At 36.9% G+C, this 16,467-nt stretch overlaps 1 protein-coding gene across 1 annotated transcript; it reads right to left on the minus strand.

The window, feature by feature from the left end:
• Positions 1-638: 638 nt before the first annotated feature.
• LOC125259396 lies at positions 639-2,001 on the minus strand. Its single transcript, XM_048177028.1, has 2 exons — positions 1,007-2,001; positions 639-888 (listed from the first exon to the last, which is right to left on the minus strand). The coding sequence occupies exons 1-2, from the start codon at positions 1,575-1,577 to the stop codon at positions 797-799; spliced, it is 663 nt and encodes a 220-aa protein (XP_048032985.1). The 5' UTR covers positions 1,578-2,001; the 3' UTR covers positions 639-796.
• Positions 2,002-16,467: the final 14,466 nt, after the last annotated feature.

The raw sequence follows: 16,467 nt of genomic DNA on the forward strand, positions 1-16,467 counted from the left end.
GCAAAATGGGTTTGGACTTTACAATTTAATGTGCCTAGCGTTCCACTCTTTACAACATTGAGCCACAGAGGATTTTATTTGTCTAGTCTGACACTGATCAACAAATATATATATAAACCCAATTCCAAAAAAGTTGGGACACTGTACAAATTGTGAATAAAAACAGAATGCAATGATGGAATGTGGCAGTTTAAAATGTAAATATTTTATTCAGAATACAACATAGATGACATATCAAACGTTTAAACTGAGAAAATGTGTCATTTTAAGGGAAAATACGTTGATTTTAAATTTCATGGCATCAACACATCTCAAAAAAGTTGTGACAAGGCCATGTTTACCACTGTGTGGCATCCTCTCTTCTTTTTATAACAGTCTGCAAACATCTGGGGATGAGGAGACAAGCTGCTCAAGTTTAGGAATAGGAATGTTGTCCCATTCTTGTCTAATACAGGCTTCTAGTTGCTCAACTGTCTTAGGTCTTCTTTGTCGCATCTTCCTCTTTATGATGCGCCAAATTTTTTCTATGGGTGAAAGATCTGGACTGCAGGCTGGCCATTTTAGTACCCGGATCCTTCTTCTACGCAGCCATGATGTTGTAATTGATGCAGTATGTGGTCTGGCATTGTCATGTTGGAAAATGCAAGGTCTTCCCTGAAAGAGACGACATCTGAATGGGAGCATATGTTGTTCTAGAACTTGGATATACCTTTCAGCATTGATGGTGCCTTTCCAGATGTGCCACACGCACTAATGCAACCCCAAACCATCAGAGATGTAGGCTTCTGAATGCATCTCACAATGCAGAAATGAAGGAGGAGATGTTTGTGTTGATAAGGTTCCGATCCAGACTCAGCATGTACCTTGTGGAGGAATAGCAGGACTGTCCTATGAACAAATTATTTAACAGGTTATATTAATAAGCGCTGCACTCACATGACAAATTCTATAAACAGTGCAATTAAAAAAAAAAAAAAAAATAGAGAGAGATATGAAACAGACTTACCACAGACAATAACAGTGGGTGTCAGAGGCACTTGCTCCAGTTGGACCTCTTCTGCCAGACATGTATCTTCTACATGGAAGAACATGGACTCCTCCTTCTCATCAAAGTAGCCGAGTAGAAGCAGGATCATCTCTATCACATCATCTGAAAAGCCACTCTGCAGTCCCCGCATCCTCTGAAGCCTTGCATAATTCTGAAGGAACTTCTTGCTCTTGTTGACACAAACTGTGGTCAAGTAGTTGAGAAGCCTTTTTCCCTTCAAATCCAAATTTCGTGTGAATGTCTCTTTGAGGTCAATCCCAGTGAGTTCCATAAAGTGGAGTGACATGCCAAGTTCATCAAACCAAAACCACCACTCCTCTCTAAGGCATTTTATACTTTTCCCCTGGTTGACATGTTGACGCTGTGTGTAAAACGTGGACTTCATTAGACAATTCACCTCCTCTGGATTGGCATCAGAGTGTTGGAACATTACCTTGAGTTTTTCCATCTTTTGCTGCTGGCTCTGTTGAGTTTCTTCAAGGGGCAGAAATTTTACATTCCATTTAATGCATCCATAAGTGTCCTGCATTGCTGCTCTCTCTTCTAATGGGATCTCGTCTGTGTGGTCTGAGTCATCAGTCTGATGTTTTCTTTTTCTTATTGTGGGTGTTGAAGTGCGCCTCACATTTTCATTTCTGTTTTGCAACTGTTTGACAAGGGAATGGTAGCCTTTTCCAACAATATCGCCCTCTATTACATTTTGGAGAGAACTGGATATTTTGCCACCATTTTTGTTGCAACGTCAGTTGAATGCTTTTTACCTACACGAGGGCATTTTTCCATCATCTCAGTCACAACAATCCAGACCATTTGCCTCCTTAGTTTTGGGCCTGGCCTTTTCCCCCTCTCTAAAGCCTGCATCACTTCCTCAGGAAATTTACTCCATGGAATTTCAAAGTTGTCATCCCACTGTGTGTCAAGTCCTGGGTTGCTGGAGGAGCTTGACGATGAACTTTGGGGTGAAACAGAGAGCGATGGCAGCGATTGGGTAGGTGTGGCTTCCACAGATCATAGTGAGCTGTTCTCAGGAGTTTGGTCTTTAAATGAAAAAAAAAATAAATAAAATAAGATTATGATCCACACTGTACAATATTGCAATGCCCATGTCTGCTTTTGATTTTGAATAGTTGTGTGGTGGTGTGTAGTGTTTTTACTTACATTTCCGTTTCCAAACAGAAAGAAGCTTTCTGGCTTCTACAGGTCTTAATGCTGTCATCAAATCAGCCTCTGTTACAAAGCGTAGGTCATCATACGTCTTAACTCCAATGGACTGCAAGTGCTCTTCCAGGATGTTTTTGTTTACTGCTTGAAGTTGTGGTAGGGCTTCCATGATGGCGACATCTAGGAAGGTTCGCTCTGAGTCAGTCATGTTTGCACTGAAGAAAAAAATGGCACCTTCAAACAGATCAGAAAAAAATAGTACATACACTTAATAGAGCAGGGACATGCATCAGGTAACACATATTAATGCCAAACTATTTACAGTAATAAATGAGCTTTAATTAGATTTTATTTTGCCACAATACTGTGTTTTAGTGGAATGACTTTGTGTCCATCAAGAATGTATGACACCAAAAGATAGAAATCGGGCAGGTCATTAATGTTGATACACTGTAACCCAAGACTGTCCTTTGTCACAGAATACAGATGGTATTCTGAGAGGAAGGTGCCTTTGTGGATATCCATCAAAACATACACAGATGTGTCATTATGAATCAAGATGAGTAAAAGTTCACCAAACTCCATACACTCATCATTTCTGTACACAAGAAACTGTCCTTTTTTATATGCAGTGCCCTTGTACTGAATGTCTGTGGTAACTGTGGTATTGCTTTCTGAAAAGGCTAACTCCCTTACTGCATGTTTAATAGTGTTACTGTAGAGGTTGGGATAAAACGCACAGCTGTCCTTCACTTGCAGTAGTTTATTGCATTCTTGCCCAGCTAAAAGATATGCCTGATACATCTGATGATGCTCTGACAAAGTTTGACAGATGTTTTTGAAATTTTTCAAGTGTCTGGCACATCTTTTAAAATAACTGTGTTTACTTTCAAACCTAAGCATCCATAACCTAATCAATGGACCAAACTTCAAGATCAGCACTGAATAATGGCGCAAATAGTGGTGCTTGGGTTTTAGTTGAATTTCAGGAAACAACATCTTTCTCAACTCCAAATATTCTTGGATCAAAATGTCAAGATATGCGATCTGGGACAAGGAAATGTTCTAAGCACAAATAAGATCCACAATGTCTTTTAGCTGGAGAACTAACTGCCATACTTCATCCTCATGATGTTGCAATTTGTCACCAATCAAAACTGGTAGCAATCAGTTTTGAATGGCTTGCCCTGATAACTTGGCTCCGTCCGGGTTGACAGCACATGGCTTTGTGAGTGCTTCAGATCCTTTGTACTTTAACTGTTTGATGCGCCTATTTAAGAGTGAGTATGTGAACCATTTTTTCGTTTTTATAATGTTCTTCAGGTACAGTGCTAGATCATTTGACAAGACTCCTTCAAAGAGGTCATGACCTAAACAGGGCAGGAGACCAGGCTGGGATACGTGAAAAGACTCAAGGGCATTAAAGATAGAGGCTGCGTCCGAAACCGCCTACTCAATGAGTAGGTACTTATGGTGCGTTCAAGTCCTCCTGGGAAGTTCGTATGTACGAGGTGGGAAGTCGTGTGTGCGACGGTAGGTGCGTTCAAGTCACTTTCGTCGGAGTAAGATGGTGGTGTGCCTTCTCTAAATTAATTACACAAAATAACAACACTTCTGCTTCTAGAAAATGTAGAGCAAAGAATGTGCATTAGTTGTATGTTGCTTTTATATGTTTTTAATTAATTTATGAAGCCATTGTAAAATTTATTGTTACATATTACATTTTTTATATTGTGATGCTATCGTATTTTTGCTGGGAATCAGCTTACTTCATTGTAAATAGAAAAGCCTGACAATGTCACTGCTAAATACCTGTAAGTATTGTGGTATTTCGCTATGTTTCTGACTGACACGCTCCCAACTCGTACAGATCGGAGCTTAAAGAAAATTACGAGCTTCCCACTGGTATTTACGACATTGTGGTGGCGTTCATGTCGGTTCTGCTCGTAAATACGATCTTTCCAACATGACTTGAACGCACCATTTATTTCAATAAGTACTTACTTAACGAGCGCCAAAAGAGTAGGTACTTAACAGCCAAATCTCGTTGAGTATGCGAGATCCGAAAATAATCCGCCATGTTGACGTTATCACAAGTGCAACAGCTTAAAAGATATGAGTGACAGGTTTAATCCTTATATCTGTTAATATCTTGATATTGATTAAACTGCTTATTTTGTGGTTTTGTTGAAGAAACAGCTGCCAGTAATTCTGTAATTGTAGTAGGCTACAACTAATATATTTTGGGTTAAAGTTCTTATATTTTTATAATGTGAGTTTATTTTTTGTTACAAATACCCAAATTCGTGTGAATATGTTATTAATTTCTTTATTTTATTTGCAAAAATGTCCATCCACAAGCATAAATCAAAATTTCTCCCCTTTTTCTTGTTGAATTAGCTCTAGTTTCATCCCTCAGGCTTACAAATAATAAATAAAATAAATACTTTTATGCATTATGATGTATTCAAAATATTTAACATTGTCATCATGCTTTATGTGTGTATATAATTTCAAATGATGATGTATACAAACACATTTTTATGTTGTTTTTTTTTTTCATTATTATTGTTCATTGTTAAAGATACAACTGGTATTTTCCCTGATCTTGTATGTTATTATAGGTCCTGCAATAATAATAAAGATATGAGTGACATGTGCACTAACACCTTACAGCACCAGTAACTCCACAACCCTACCTAGTGCGGTTTTCCTCAGTGTTAGCAATGTCTGCATAAAGAAGACATCAGCAGCTGCTCGAAGATCTCACCTTTGAAGAAGACTATTGATTTTATACTCAAAAAATGTAAGTACAATCTACTTGAAATTAAGATTACCTCAGAATGAATTGCTTTGCTAGCACACCCCAACATTAACCATAAACCAAAACTTAATTATATTACTTTTCATATTACTTCTTTAGTAAAACAAGCAAAATGTAATGTTTTGTTATATGACAGCTGTGCATGAACACACACTAGATAAATACAGCTGATGTGAATACATCTCCATATATAGTCAATGAAAGCATGAAGTAAAAAAAATATACATTTACTGATAATAGCATAATTAATAAGTATAGAATTAATAAAAGTAATAATGACAATAAATAAATAAATGCATGTACAAGTCAACAACACACGAAACAAAGCTTTATTCAAATTTATTGATCTAACAATCACATATTTACAGTCCTGCTTCCATCTCAACACAGCTGTGCCAATTCTGCAGCTTTATTCTGATGAAGCAGCTGATGAACACCTTCATCATCTTGTCCCTCACTGCTGCTCTTCTCAATGGGGACATCATTGGTCCAGAGGATGAGACCATGATGAAGACCATGATGATGATCCTCTGAACCCCACAAGCTTGAAGCAGGAGTGGGAGAAGATGTGCGGGACAATCTGGCTCTGCTGTGTCTGATCCAAACATCCATGTGCTCTCCATCAGCATGACTGAATAAACAGATTAAAACTTTTTACACTTCATTCATGTCAGCATTCAGTTTCTTGCCATACTTCATTTCATATTTTTACAATTACATGATGATTTCTTTTGTAGCTTCATTACTTTTGTGGTGTGGTGGCTTAAACCACTGAGCTGGTCAGCAGAAGGTTGCTGGTTTGATCTCTGCAGCGTCTCCACCAGTGTGTGCTTGATCCAGACACTTTACTCCAGGTTGCTCCAGTGGGATCATCCCTCTAATAAGAGCACTGTTAGTCACTTTGGATAACAGCATCTGCCAAATGTAAATTAGATTTTTTTTAAATCCTTTTTTGTTAGTGTTTCAAGCACAAACGCTAATTCAAGCTGTTTATTTCTTAAAGTTTACTTTTTCAAGGTACTACTATAATATAAATGCACACATACATTTCATACAGTTTCTATTTGGGGGCATAAAGGGTTAGTTCACCCAAACAAATAAATTATTAAAAAATAAAATTACCCAAACTATTATTCACTTGCCTTCAAGCTGTTCAATCCCTGTGTTCAGTTTTTTTGTTTTGTTTTCTTTTTTTTTTCTGAACACAAAAGTTGATTTTGATCAAGTTTGTCCAGCTAGTTTCTACAATATCAGTCAATGGAGCCTGACTTCCAGAAGCTTCATGACATTATTTGATGATGCTTTTGAAGCTTCAGTGTATGAACTGAAACCAGCAGAACAAACTTGACCAAAATCACATCCTCACCGTTTGGTCTTTGTCTAGATGCTCTCCCTGGCTCTGGGCTCACTGAGGATGAAGAAATCACATCAACATCAGGTCAGATGAGGCAGTAAGGGCAGGAGGAGTGATGGAGAGTCTCATCCATGACACTGAACCATTCCCAGGATCTGCTGTGTCTCTCCATCCTCAGTGCTCACACCAGTCTGAGGACATTTCACATCCTACAAACATAATACAAAAGCAGTCATTTTAGCAGCACAATGTCATCTGATTTCTGTATTAGAAGTATCAAAATGATCTTACTTTATATTTTTGTTTCAGGTTTGCCTTTTTTTTCTCCTTTTTTTCACAAATGCCACTGTCATCTTTCCTTGTAGGTCCTGCTCCAACACAAAGCTCTGCAACAAATGCACAGACATCAAGAATCAGAAAAGTACTGTAATAACTCTGTTTGAAATTACAATAATTAAAATAAACTACAACTTAAAATTTAAATAGGCTTTGTATTCATTTCTGTCCCTGTAACATCAGACAAGATTCAAGTTTCCTCTGAGATTGATGTGCTCAAATCTACAAATCCTTAAATTTTGAGGTAGTTGAAGATTTGTTTTAACTCACTTTTTATCCAACACAAATGTTCCTTGTTTTATTAAAAGTACTAACGGACAAATAAAATAGATAACTTATGTCTGTCTAGTTAAGTGTACATTTGTTTATTTACATTACTTGCATTCATGTAATGTAAACAGTGTTGACAACAGTGAATTCTACATAATAGCACATACACACATCACTCATGGAACATAATCCATCATGCATAAGTCATAATACTTTATATATTCTTAATATTTTCCTGTCAGATGTTAAATAAACATTTAGTAAGCATCTTTAAGATGTATCCTCTTCGGAGAATTAAGTTATGTGTGTTTACTAGAGCTCCCTGTTATCTATACAAAATAAAATATGTTTTTACAGTAAAATCACAACTATACTGTCTAGCATCTTTACACATTCAGCAGTTTACTCTACAGTAGTTCAACAAATGAGACTTTAAAGTCCCTGTAAAGTCAATTCTGAGAATTCTTTCTAAACACTTTATAAATGTTACAAATGTATTGCTGAAACACATTACAAAGTCTGTGAATTGTGTAATGCTTAATTGTGAAGTTAGAGCGTTAAACAGTTTTTCACCAAGTCTCTGCTCAGGATTTTTTGGGCGGAGCTAAAACGGGGGTCTGATGACGCACTTGGACCCCCGAACATAGCCCCTCCCCTAACACTATATAACTGTCGATGACGCATGGAGCGTGGCGCCGCCTCTAACTCTACAGCGGTTCACTCCATAGACATTATATGTCGATTATAATCTCGAGTGTCATTACAGTTATACAGCCCTTTACACATTTAGCTAGTACTGCCGTCGTCACGCAAATACATATTACATGGTTGTTATAATATACGATATGCTCGGTCTCCTTATTTAAATTTCCTAAAACGATGATATGAAGGATTAAAGTGATCGTTCTACACCGGATAATTTTACAAACTTTCATCAGACAGCTGGGATTCACAGATAATCCGCTGTTTTTGGTGAATGTGACTGAACAGACCTCGGCCTTCCTACCGTCCCACCGATAGCCGATGATATATGGGGCTATGTGGGCGAAAATGCCTTGTTGATGCTAGAGGTCAGAGGAGAATGGGCCGACTGATTCAAGCTGATAGAAGAGCAACTTTGACTGAAATAACCACTCGTTACAACCGAGGTATGCAGCAAAGCATTTGTGAAGCCACAACAAGCACAACCTTGAGGCGGATGGGCTACAACAGCAGAAGACCCCACCGGGTACCACTCATCTCCACTACAAATAGGAAAAAGAGGCTACAATTTGCACGAGCTCACCAAAATTGGACAGTTGAAGACTGTAAAAATGTTGCCTGGTCTGATGAGTCTCAATTTCTGTTGAGACATTCAGATGGTAGAGTCAGAATTTGGCGTAAACAGAATGAGAACATGGATCCATCATGCCTTGTTACCACTGTGCAGGCTGGTGGTGGTGGTGTAATAGTGTGGGGGATGTTTTCTTGGCACACTTTAGGCCCCTTAGTGCCAATTGGGCATCGTTTAAATGCCACGGCCTACCTGAGCATTGTTTCTGACCATGTCCATCCCTTTATGACCACCATGTACCCATCCTCTGATGGCTACTTCCAGCAGGATAATGCACCATGTCACAAAGCTCGGATCATTTCAAATTGGTTTCTTGAACATGACAATGAGTTCACTGTACTAAAATGGCCCTCACAGTCACCAGATCTCAACCCAATAGAGCATCTTTGGGATGTGGTGGAACGGGAGCTTCGTGCCCTGGATGTGCCCTGGATGTGCAAATCTCCATCAACTGCAAGATGCTATCCTATCAATATGGGCCAACATTTCCAAAGAATGCTTTCAGCACCTTGTTGAATCAATGCCACGTAGAATTAAGGCAGTTCTGAAGGCAAAAGGGGGTCACAGTATTAGTATGGTGTTCCTAAAAATCCTTTAGGTGATATATATATATATATATATATATATATATATATATATATATTACAGTCAAACCAAAAATTATTCAGACATTTTTTATATTTTTGATGTATTTTTACTAGTGGGTGCAGGACACTATAGTTAATTTATGTAATTGAGGAAGATAGCAAAACAAAGTAAACTGTGACATATTACACCCAAAAATTCTTCATACAGTGGACTACCAGCAAAACTGATAAAAATTTGGAACCAAAAATTATTCAGACACCTTGACCTGACCATGTTTTGCTTAATTGTTATCTGGCATAATTAAATTTTTTTTTTTTTTTTTTTCTGACACAGTTTAACTGTGAGATCTTGTCATATTTTATTACTATATAAACACATTATGTATATATATATATATATATATATATATATATATATATATATATATATATATATATATATATATATATATATATATATATATATATATATATATATATTTCCGATTTCTACAAATGTGTCAATTTATTACTGTATTACTGTAAGTACTCAAGAATCTTCTGAAGAGTATTCACTTCCTTTAAGTCAGTATTTAGTAGATGCACCTTTTGGCACCAATTCAAGCCTTGATCTCTATCTCTATTAGCTTTGCCCATTCGGACACTGTATTCAAGCTCAGTCAGTTTGCATGGAGATTACAAACCTTTTCTGAAGTCTACCTATACATTCTCATTGAGATTGAGATCTGGAATCTGACTTGGCCACTTCAGGACATTCACATTATTATTGGAAGTCATTGGTTTCATATTTGAGATCATTGTCTTGCTTGAAAACACATTTTCTCATGGTGTCTTATTGACTCTGTCAGGTTTTTCTCCAGGATTTTCCTGCTTATTGCTGCATTTTTTGTACACTGTACCCACACAAGTCTTCCAGGGTCTGCTGCAGAGAAGCAGCTTCTGAAGAAGCATTTCTGATTATGCGTTTGTCAAACAAGCTCACTTTTGATCTCAAAAAAACCCTTCCTTCTTTCAGATGGCTTCAATCTTATAGTAAATTTCCATCAAATTCAATTTAATCAATCAATCAACTTAATTTATATAACACCTTTAAAAACAGCAAATGTGCTTTACAAGAGAGACAATAAAAAAAGGAAAAATTCATCACAGTATATAAAAAGAACAAAAAAGCATACATCATCTCAGTATATAAAAAAGAATATTCAAAATCTAGAGAAAAAATGTATGTTCTTAAACCATTGTTTAAAAGAGGCAATTAATAGAGCTAACCTTACACAGACAGGGTGCCATTCCAAAGTTTAAGACCTATTTCAGAAAATAAATCACCTCTTGATTTATAATTACAACAAGGAACCTTTTAAAGCAGTTTATCAGAAGACATAAGTGCTCTAGAAGGAGAGTGAAGGAAGAGGAGATCATTAATATACTGGGGTGCATGGCCTTCTAGTACCTTATAAACATAAATGAGAACTTTTGAAATCAGTCCTAAATTTTTTACAGGAAGCCAGTGTAAATATGCTAAAATGGGAGTAATTTTGAATTAAATAACCATTAATGGGTTCATGCATCATTATGCATTTGGTTATTTATGATATTAGAGGTGACCTATAATGTCCATTTTACAAGATGTAATGTAAGTCTCTGGTTTCCCCAGAATGTGTCTGTGAAGTTTCAGCTCAAAATACCTCACAGATCATTTATTATAACTTGTCAAATTTGTCCCTATTTGGGTATGAGCAAAAAAAAACACAGTTTTTGTGTGTGTCCCTTTAAATGCAAATGAGCTGCTGCCTGCCGCTTTCAAGAGGGCAGAGCTTTAACAGCTTGCGCTTCAGTTGCTCAACAACAACAAAGATGGAGAATCTTATGCAGCCAAAATGATGACTGTCAGTAGCGGTGTTCAGCCTTACATTGTTCAAACCGGAGTCGGACACTGATGGAAAGACTCAGGAAGAAGTTACAACTTTTAGAATGCATCTGGACGTTTCTGAACAGTTAGTGGGTAAATGTATGTATTTGCTATGGAGTTGATTCAACTCATCGATTAGCATGTGCTGTCATGTTAAACTTTTGTGCAAATCCAGAAATCCAGCAAATTGTACAAAACTCTTCCTCTTCTCTAAAGCAGCCCAACATGGCCTCGTCCCCTTTGTTGTGTGTTTTCGGGGGCAGGGTTTATGTAAATTTTTATACATTTTGCAGATGCTGTTTATCCTCTAACAGCAATATTTCTTACTAACTAAATTAAAAAGTGAAATCATATTCAATATAATATTCAACCACCCCTTAAATAATTTTTCAAAATTATTATTTCACTAACTTTTTTTTATTTTTTGTCTGCTTTTGATTATGAGAGAGAACACAGAAGTTTAGGTCATGTAAAGGCTTAAGTCAAAGAAATCTTTATGAAAGACCAACTCTCCACTGACCAGGGCAGCGTTTCCCAAAAGCATCGTAAGCTTAAGTTGATCGTAGCTCCATAGCCACCAATGGAGCTACAATCAACTTAGGCTTACGATGCCAGGGCAGCGATTTAGGGCCTGCCTGGTCACATGTATTTACTCTAATCAGAAAGCTATCTGATTGTGAAAAGACTGGAGGGCTGTTTCATAAAAGATGCAAAGAAAAGCGAGGATTAAACTCCAACACCTGACTTGAATTAACCTAACAAATAAGGACTATTGTAATGGGGTAAATCAAGACTAATGTACTGAGACCAATTACTGAGTTTAGATTCATCTTACCAATTAAAATTTAGCCTGTGCATATTTAAATTTTTAATTTTGTGATTTTAATTTCTGATCTTCTAATAACCATAAAATGTACTACAGCTGCCAAACAAAACCATACAGAAATGTACTCATATATTTTAAAACAATGTAATTAAATCTTGGGCACAAAACATTTAGCCAGTAAAAAAGAAAACCTGTAGGTTACAGACATATAGATTCCCAGAGGTCTATATTTTAGTAAATATAGGCCTTGGATAAGGCTAGCTGACTTTATTGTGCTTTGACTACAGTAGGTAGGCCTATTTCTAGTGTGAATAACAACCATGCATATGTCACTTCTGCAGGCTTACTCTGTTACTCTTTTCATAGCTTTTGCTGGCTCTGAGGCACTTGCTTGGTATTTCTCCTGCTCTTTGTCAAGCAAAAAAATCACTCATCACTAAAATAAAACTCACAACTAAATAAAAGCTTAAAATGAAGGCCTGATTGTTTTAGGGACATTGTCACAGGTCCATTGATTTTGGATTTCTGTGATACTTTTGCTATATTTTCACACTTAAAACAATGATTTGGTAATCCTCTTTTACCACTGTCCTCTTTTGTCCTAAGAAATAAGTTTTACTTACAGTTCTCTCCCAAGTGGTTCCATTTTTGTCAGTATTAAAGGGTTAGTTCACCCAAAAATGAAAATTCTGTCATTTATTAGTTACCCTCATGCCGTTCCACACCCTTAAGACCTTCGTTAATCTTCAGAACACAAATTAAGATATTTTAGTTGAAATCCGATAGCTCCGTGAGGCCTCCATAGGGAGCAATGAACACTTCCTCTCTCAAGATCCATAAAGGTACTTTACATATTTAAATCAGTTCATGTGAGTACAGTGGTTCAATATTAATATTATAAAGCGACGAGAATATTTTTGGGGTGCCAGAAAAACAAAATAACAACTTATTTAGTGATGGCCGATTTCAAAACACTGCTTCATGAAGCATCAGAGCATAAATGAATCAGTGTGTCGAATCGTGATTCGGATCGCGTGTCAAACTGCCAATGGCTGAAATCACGTGACATTGGCGCTCCGAACAGCACATTCGACACACTGATTCATCTGTGCTCTGAAGCTTCCTGAAGCATTGTTTTGAAATCGGCCATCACTAAATAAGTCGTTATTTTGTTTTGTTTTTGGCGCTCCAAAAATATTCTCGTCGCTTTATAATATTAATATTGAACCACTGTACTCACATGAACCGATTTAAATATGTTTTTAGTACCTTTATGGATCTTGAGAGAGGAAGTGTCCATTGCTCCCTATGGAGGCCTCACGGAGCCATCGGATTTCAACTAAAATATCTTAATTTGTGTTCTGAAGATTAACGAATGTCTTACGGGTGTGGAACGGCATGAGGGTAAGTAATAAATGACAGAATTTTCATTTTTGGGTGAACTAACCCTTTAAGTCTGAGAATGATTCAGTGGGCTATATAACACTTAATTGTTAAGAAATTACTTCTCTTTAAATGTTTTGGTTCATCATACTTACATTTTAATCAAAAATTGCCTTAAACTTACACCAATTCGTTTGTTTGTTTGTTTGTTTGTTTGTTTGTTTGTTTGTTTGTTTGTTTGTTTTTTAAATGTAGCTCTATTTAGTAAATGGGTGCTCAATTTTGTAACACAACATTTTATCACTTTGATAGGAACATTTTATTTATATTTATTTCTTTTTGGACTGATAGTGGTTAATAAAGTCAAATAATTGTATGTGAGAGAGTCAGCTATAATATCATTGTGTTCCTATTGGTCAGTGTTAGAGAAGCTCAGCTTAGCCTGACAGTTAGCCTGCTGTGGACCAGGTTAGTTTCCCAGCATAAGTTGCCAGAGTAACTGAGTTTGAACTAATTTAAGTTTGCTTTATGAAACAGAATTCACTGACAATAAGTCTGACTAACTAAAATAAGCCTGGCTTATTTCTCTCAAACCACTTCAGGAGGTCGTCTGAGATGCATTCCAGATGAAACTGTACAAGTGTAAATGCATATAATTGTTGAAACCACTTATTTAAGTTTTACTCCTCCCAAAATGTTTAAAAAAATACATGTGTGAACATGTTAAAGGCTATATGTTACAGCCAGATATGGCTGCACTACTGTAACATGCATCGCTGCAGATAAGTAGATGAGTGAAACTAAGAGTAAGTTGCAAATGCTCAACACAGTCATTAAATGATCTTACCAGTGCTGATGCCGCTCTTTCTCCTATTGCAGTCTTTGATCTTGAAATTAGCTGATGATAAATAAAATGCTGCACATATTGCTTTCCTTGAACTCAATTAAATTTGCATATAGCGTGGGAATTGAAGATCGGATTCATATGTGTTTTGCGGAGACACATTTATGTAGCCAAGTGTAAAGGGAACCGTTTTAACAAATTGTTAATAAAAGTGATCAGGTGTAAAAAGGCCCTTAGAATGATTGTGCTACCTATGTTAGGAGTCAGAGTGTTATCACGGCTGTAGAAGGTTCAGCCTAGTGTCACCAAATTCTTTTGGTGGTCTTGACTACGATATTCATCTACACTTAAAATAACTGCAACCCACATAAATTAATACTCAAAGACCCGGTTTCACAGACAGCGCTTAGCCTAATCCAGGATCAGGTCTTACTTTAATTAGGATATTTATAAACATACACTAGAAAAAAAAAAAAAACATTACTGGTGTGCATCTTGAGACAAAACATTGGCAGTGACATATTTTAAGATGTGTCAGTACAAGTTTCTCTCAGTTAAAACAGCTCAAACGTGCACTACTTGGGTAAAGTTGGTTTTATATTCGCACATTCGTACTTCTGATAAATTCAGACTTTCCAATAAATGTGCAATAAATTAATGTTTGCGAATTTTAAGCAGCGACATGATATTGACAACCAACAATTGTCGACTTACAACATTTTTCACAGTCGATCAAAATAGGCAAGTATTGGCATATTTACTTGTGAATGTCCACTGAATGTCCAATGTAGTGTGATTAACAAGGCTATTGAATACGGATGTCCGAATGTGCGAATATAAAACCAACTTTACCGAAGTACGTGCACTTTAGTCTAGGACTAGCTTAAGCCTTGTCTGTGAAACTGGGGGAAAAAGTCTTCTGGTGCACCTCTTTAGTCTTGGACCAAATGGGAAGCTGGAAAGGCATTTATGATGACTCTGATAAAGACAAACAGCACTTCCTTGTGTTTGTTCATTTGCATTCAAAGAGGTGAAAATTTTTTCCACTCAGCTGACTAATTCAGAAACAAGCATTAATCTCTTGAGACAACTCTGGGCTTAGTATGGCTTTCCAAACAACTGGCGTGTGATATCACCCATGATTTGCTTTATTCCCTTTCCTTTTCACAAAGAAAATATATTTCATTATATGAACAATCAGTATATGATATTATTTAACACATATTGAAAAGATAAAGAAAGTCGCTTTGGTGCATTTCTTGAATCATCATTAGATTTGCATACTAAGTGCATTTCTCAAAGCAATTCGTACAAACAGCACCACACAATAGATTACCTGAAAAGCCTATAACTTGCTCAAAATTCTTAGTTCATCTCTAAAAAGTATTTATGTCAATAAACAAATCAGTGCCATCAGAATGACAAGTCTTTGAGTCATTGTTCACAATCAAGATAGTCAAAAAAAAAAAAATGCTTATAGTCATGTTGTCAATATAACTGTGTATGCTGTCAGTATTTTCAGATGTAAACTATGGCTACAATTTTGATGACAATAACTGAAAATGCACAAGACTGTACTTTATCTGTATGGCATATATATATTTCAACAGTACAAATTTACACATTACTCTATGTGGGGTATTGATTGCAAAACACTGGACAGGATTCGGTTACGCTTTTACTCTTGGTCTGTCAAAAAATTACAGTACAATGTTATTGTGAAATAAAGAAAAAGACAAAATTATATTTATATATGTATGTATCTTTAAAGTATATTGACTGTATAATGTACAATGCAAGTGTACTACTGTAATATATAATTACAGTTAGTATAGCGTATTACAGTATAGTGAACATTGTCTGATTACGTACCTGTTACAGTATGTCTACAAACATTTGAATGATTGTGTCATGTTCCCAGCCATTCCCGGACTCCAATTCCCAGAATCCTCCCTGACAATCACCTGCACTCACTCATCCAATCAGTAATCACTCACACCCAGCTGTAGCACATTACCCGGACTATATAAGCCAGTCACACACATCTACACAGGGCGAAGTCTTGAGTTTCCAATGGTTATCATTTCTGAGCGGTTCCCTGTCTGTTCTGCCTGTTACTGTTTGGACTGTTACCCTGGACTTCTCGCCGCCTGCCCTCTTGCCTGTCTGTTCCTGTTTATCCCTGTCTGCTGCCTGCCCCGACCTCTTGCCTGTCTTTGTTTACCCTGTCTGCCGCCTGCCTCAACCCTCTGCCTGTTAACTGGTTTTATGACTCCTGTACTGCCCTTAATGTTGAATAAAAGCTGCAAATGGATCTCCCTCTTGTTGTCCAATCGTTACAGATTGAGAACATGGTTGTTCTCCCAAAATTCGGCTGTACCTTTCGACCTGCCTTAAGGTCATGGTCCACAATAGTGGCCATTATTTCATCAGAAACATGTCTACAATCTTGGCCTCTTCTACTGTTTTGCTACCGTACCCTTCCACCACTCATCCTTACTCCTACTCTTCTTCCCGGCTGTTGACCATGTTTGTTTTCTTTGTTGTTCTTCCATTGTCAGAATTTGTAACACTGTGTTGTGCTCTGTTTAT

The sequence above is a fragment of the Megalobrama amblycephala genome, linkage group LG23, assembly GCF_018812025.1.
Source record: "Megalobrama amblycephala isolate DHTTF-2021 linkage group LG23, ASM1881202v1, whole genome shotgun sequence".
Classification (NCBI taxonomy): domain Eukaryota; kingdom Metazoa; phylum Chordata; class Actinopteri; order Cypriniformes; family Xenocyprididae; genus Megalobrama; species Megalobrama amblycephala.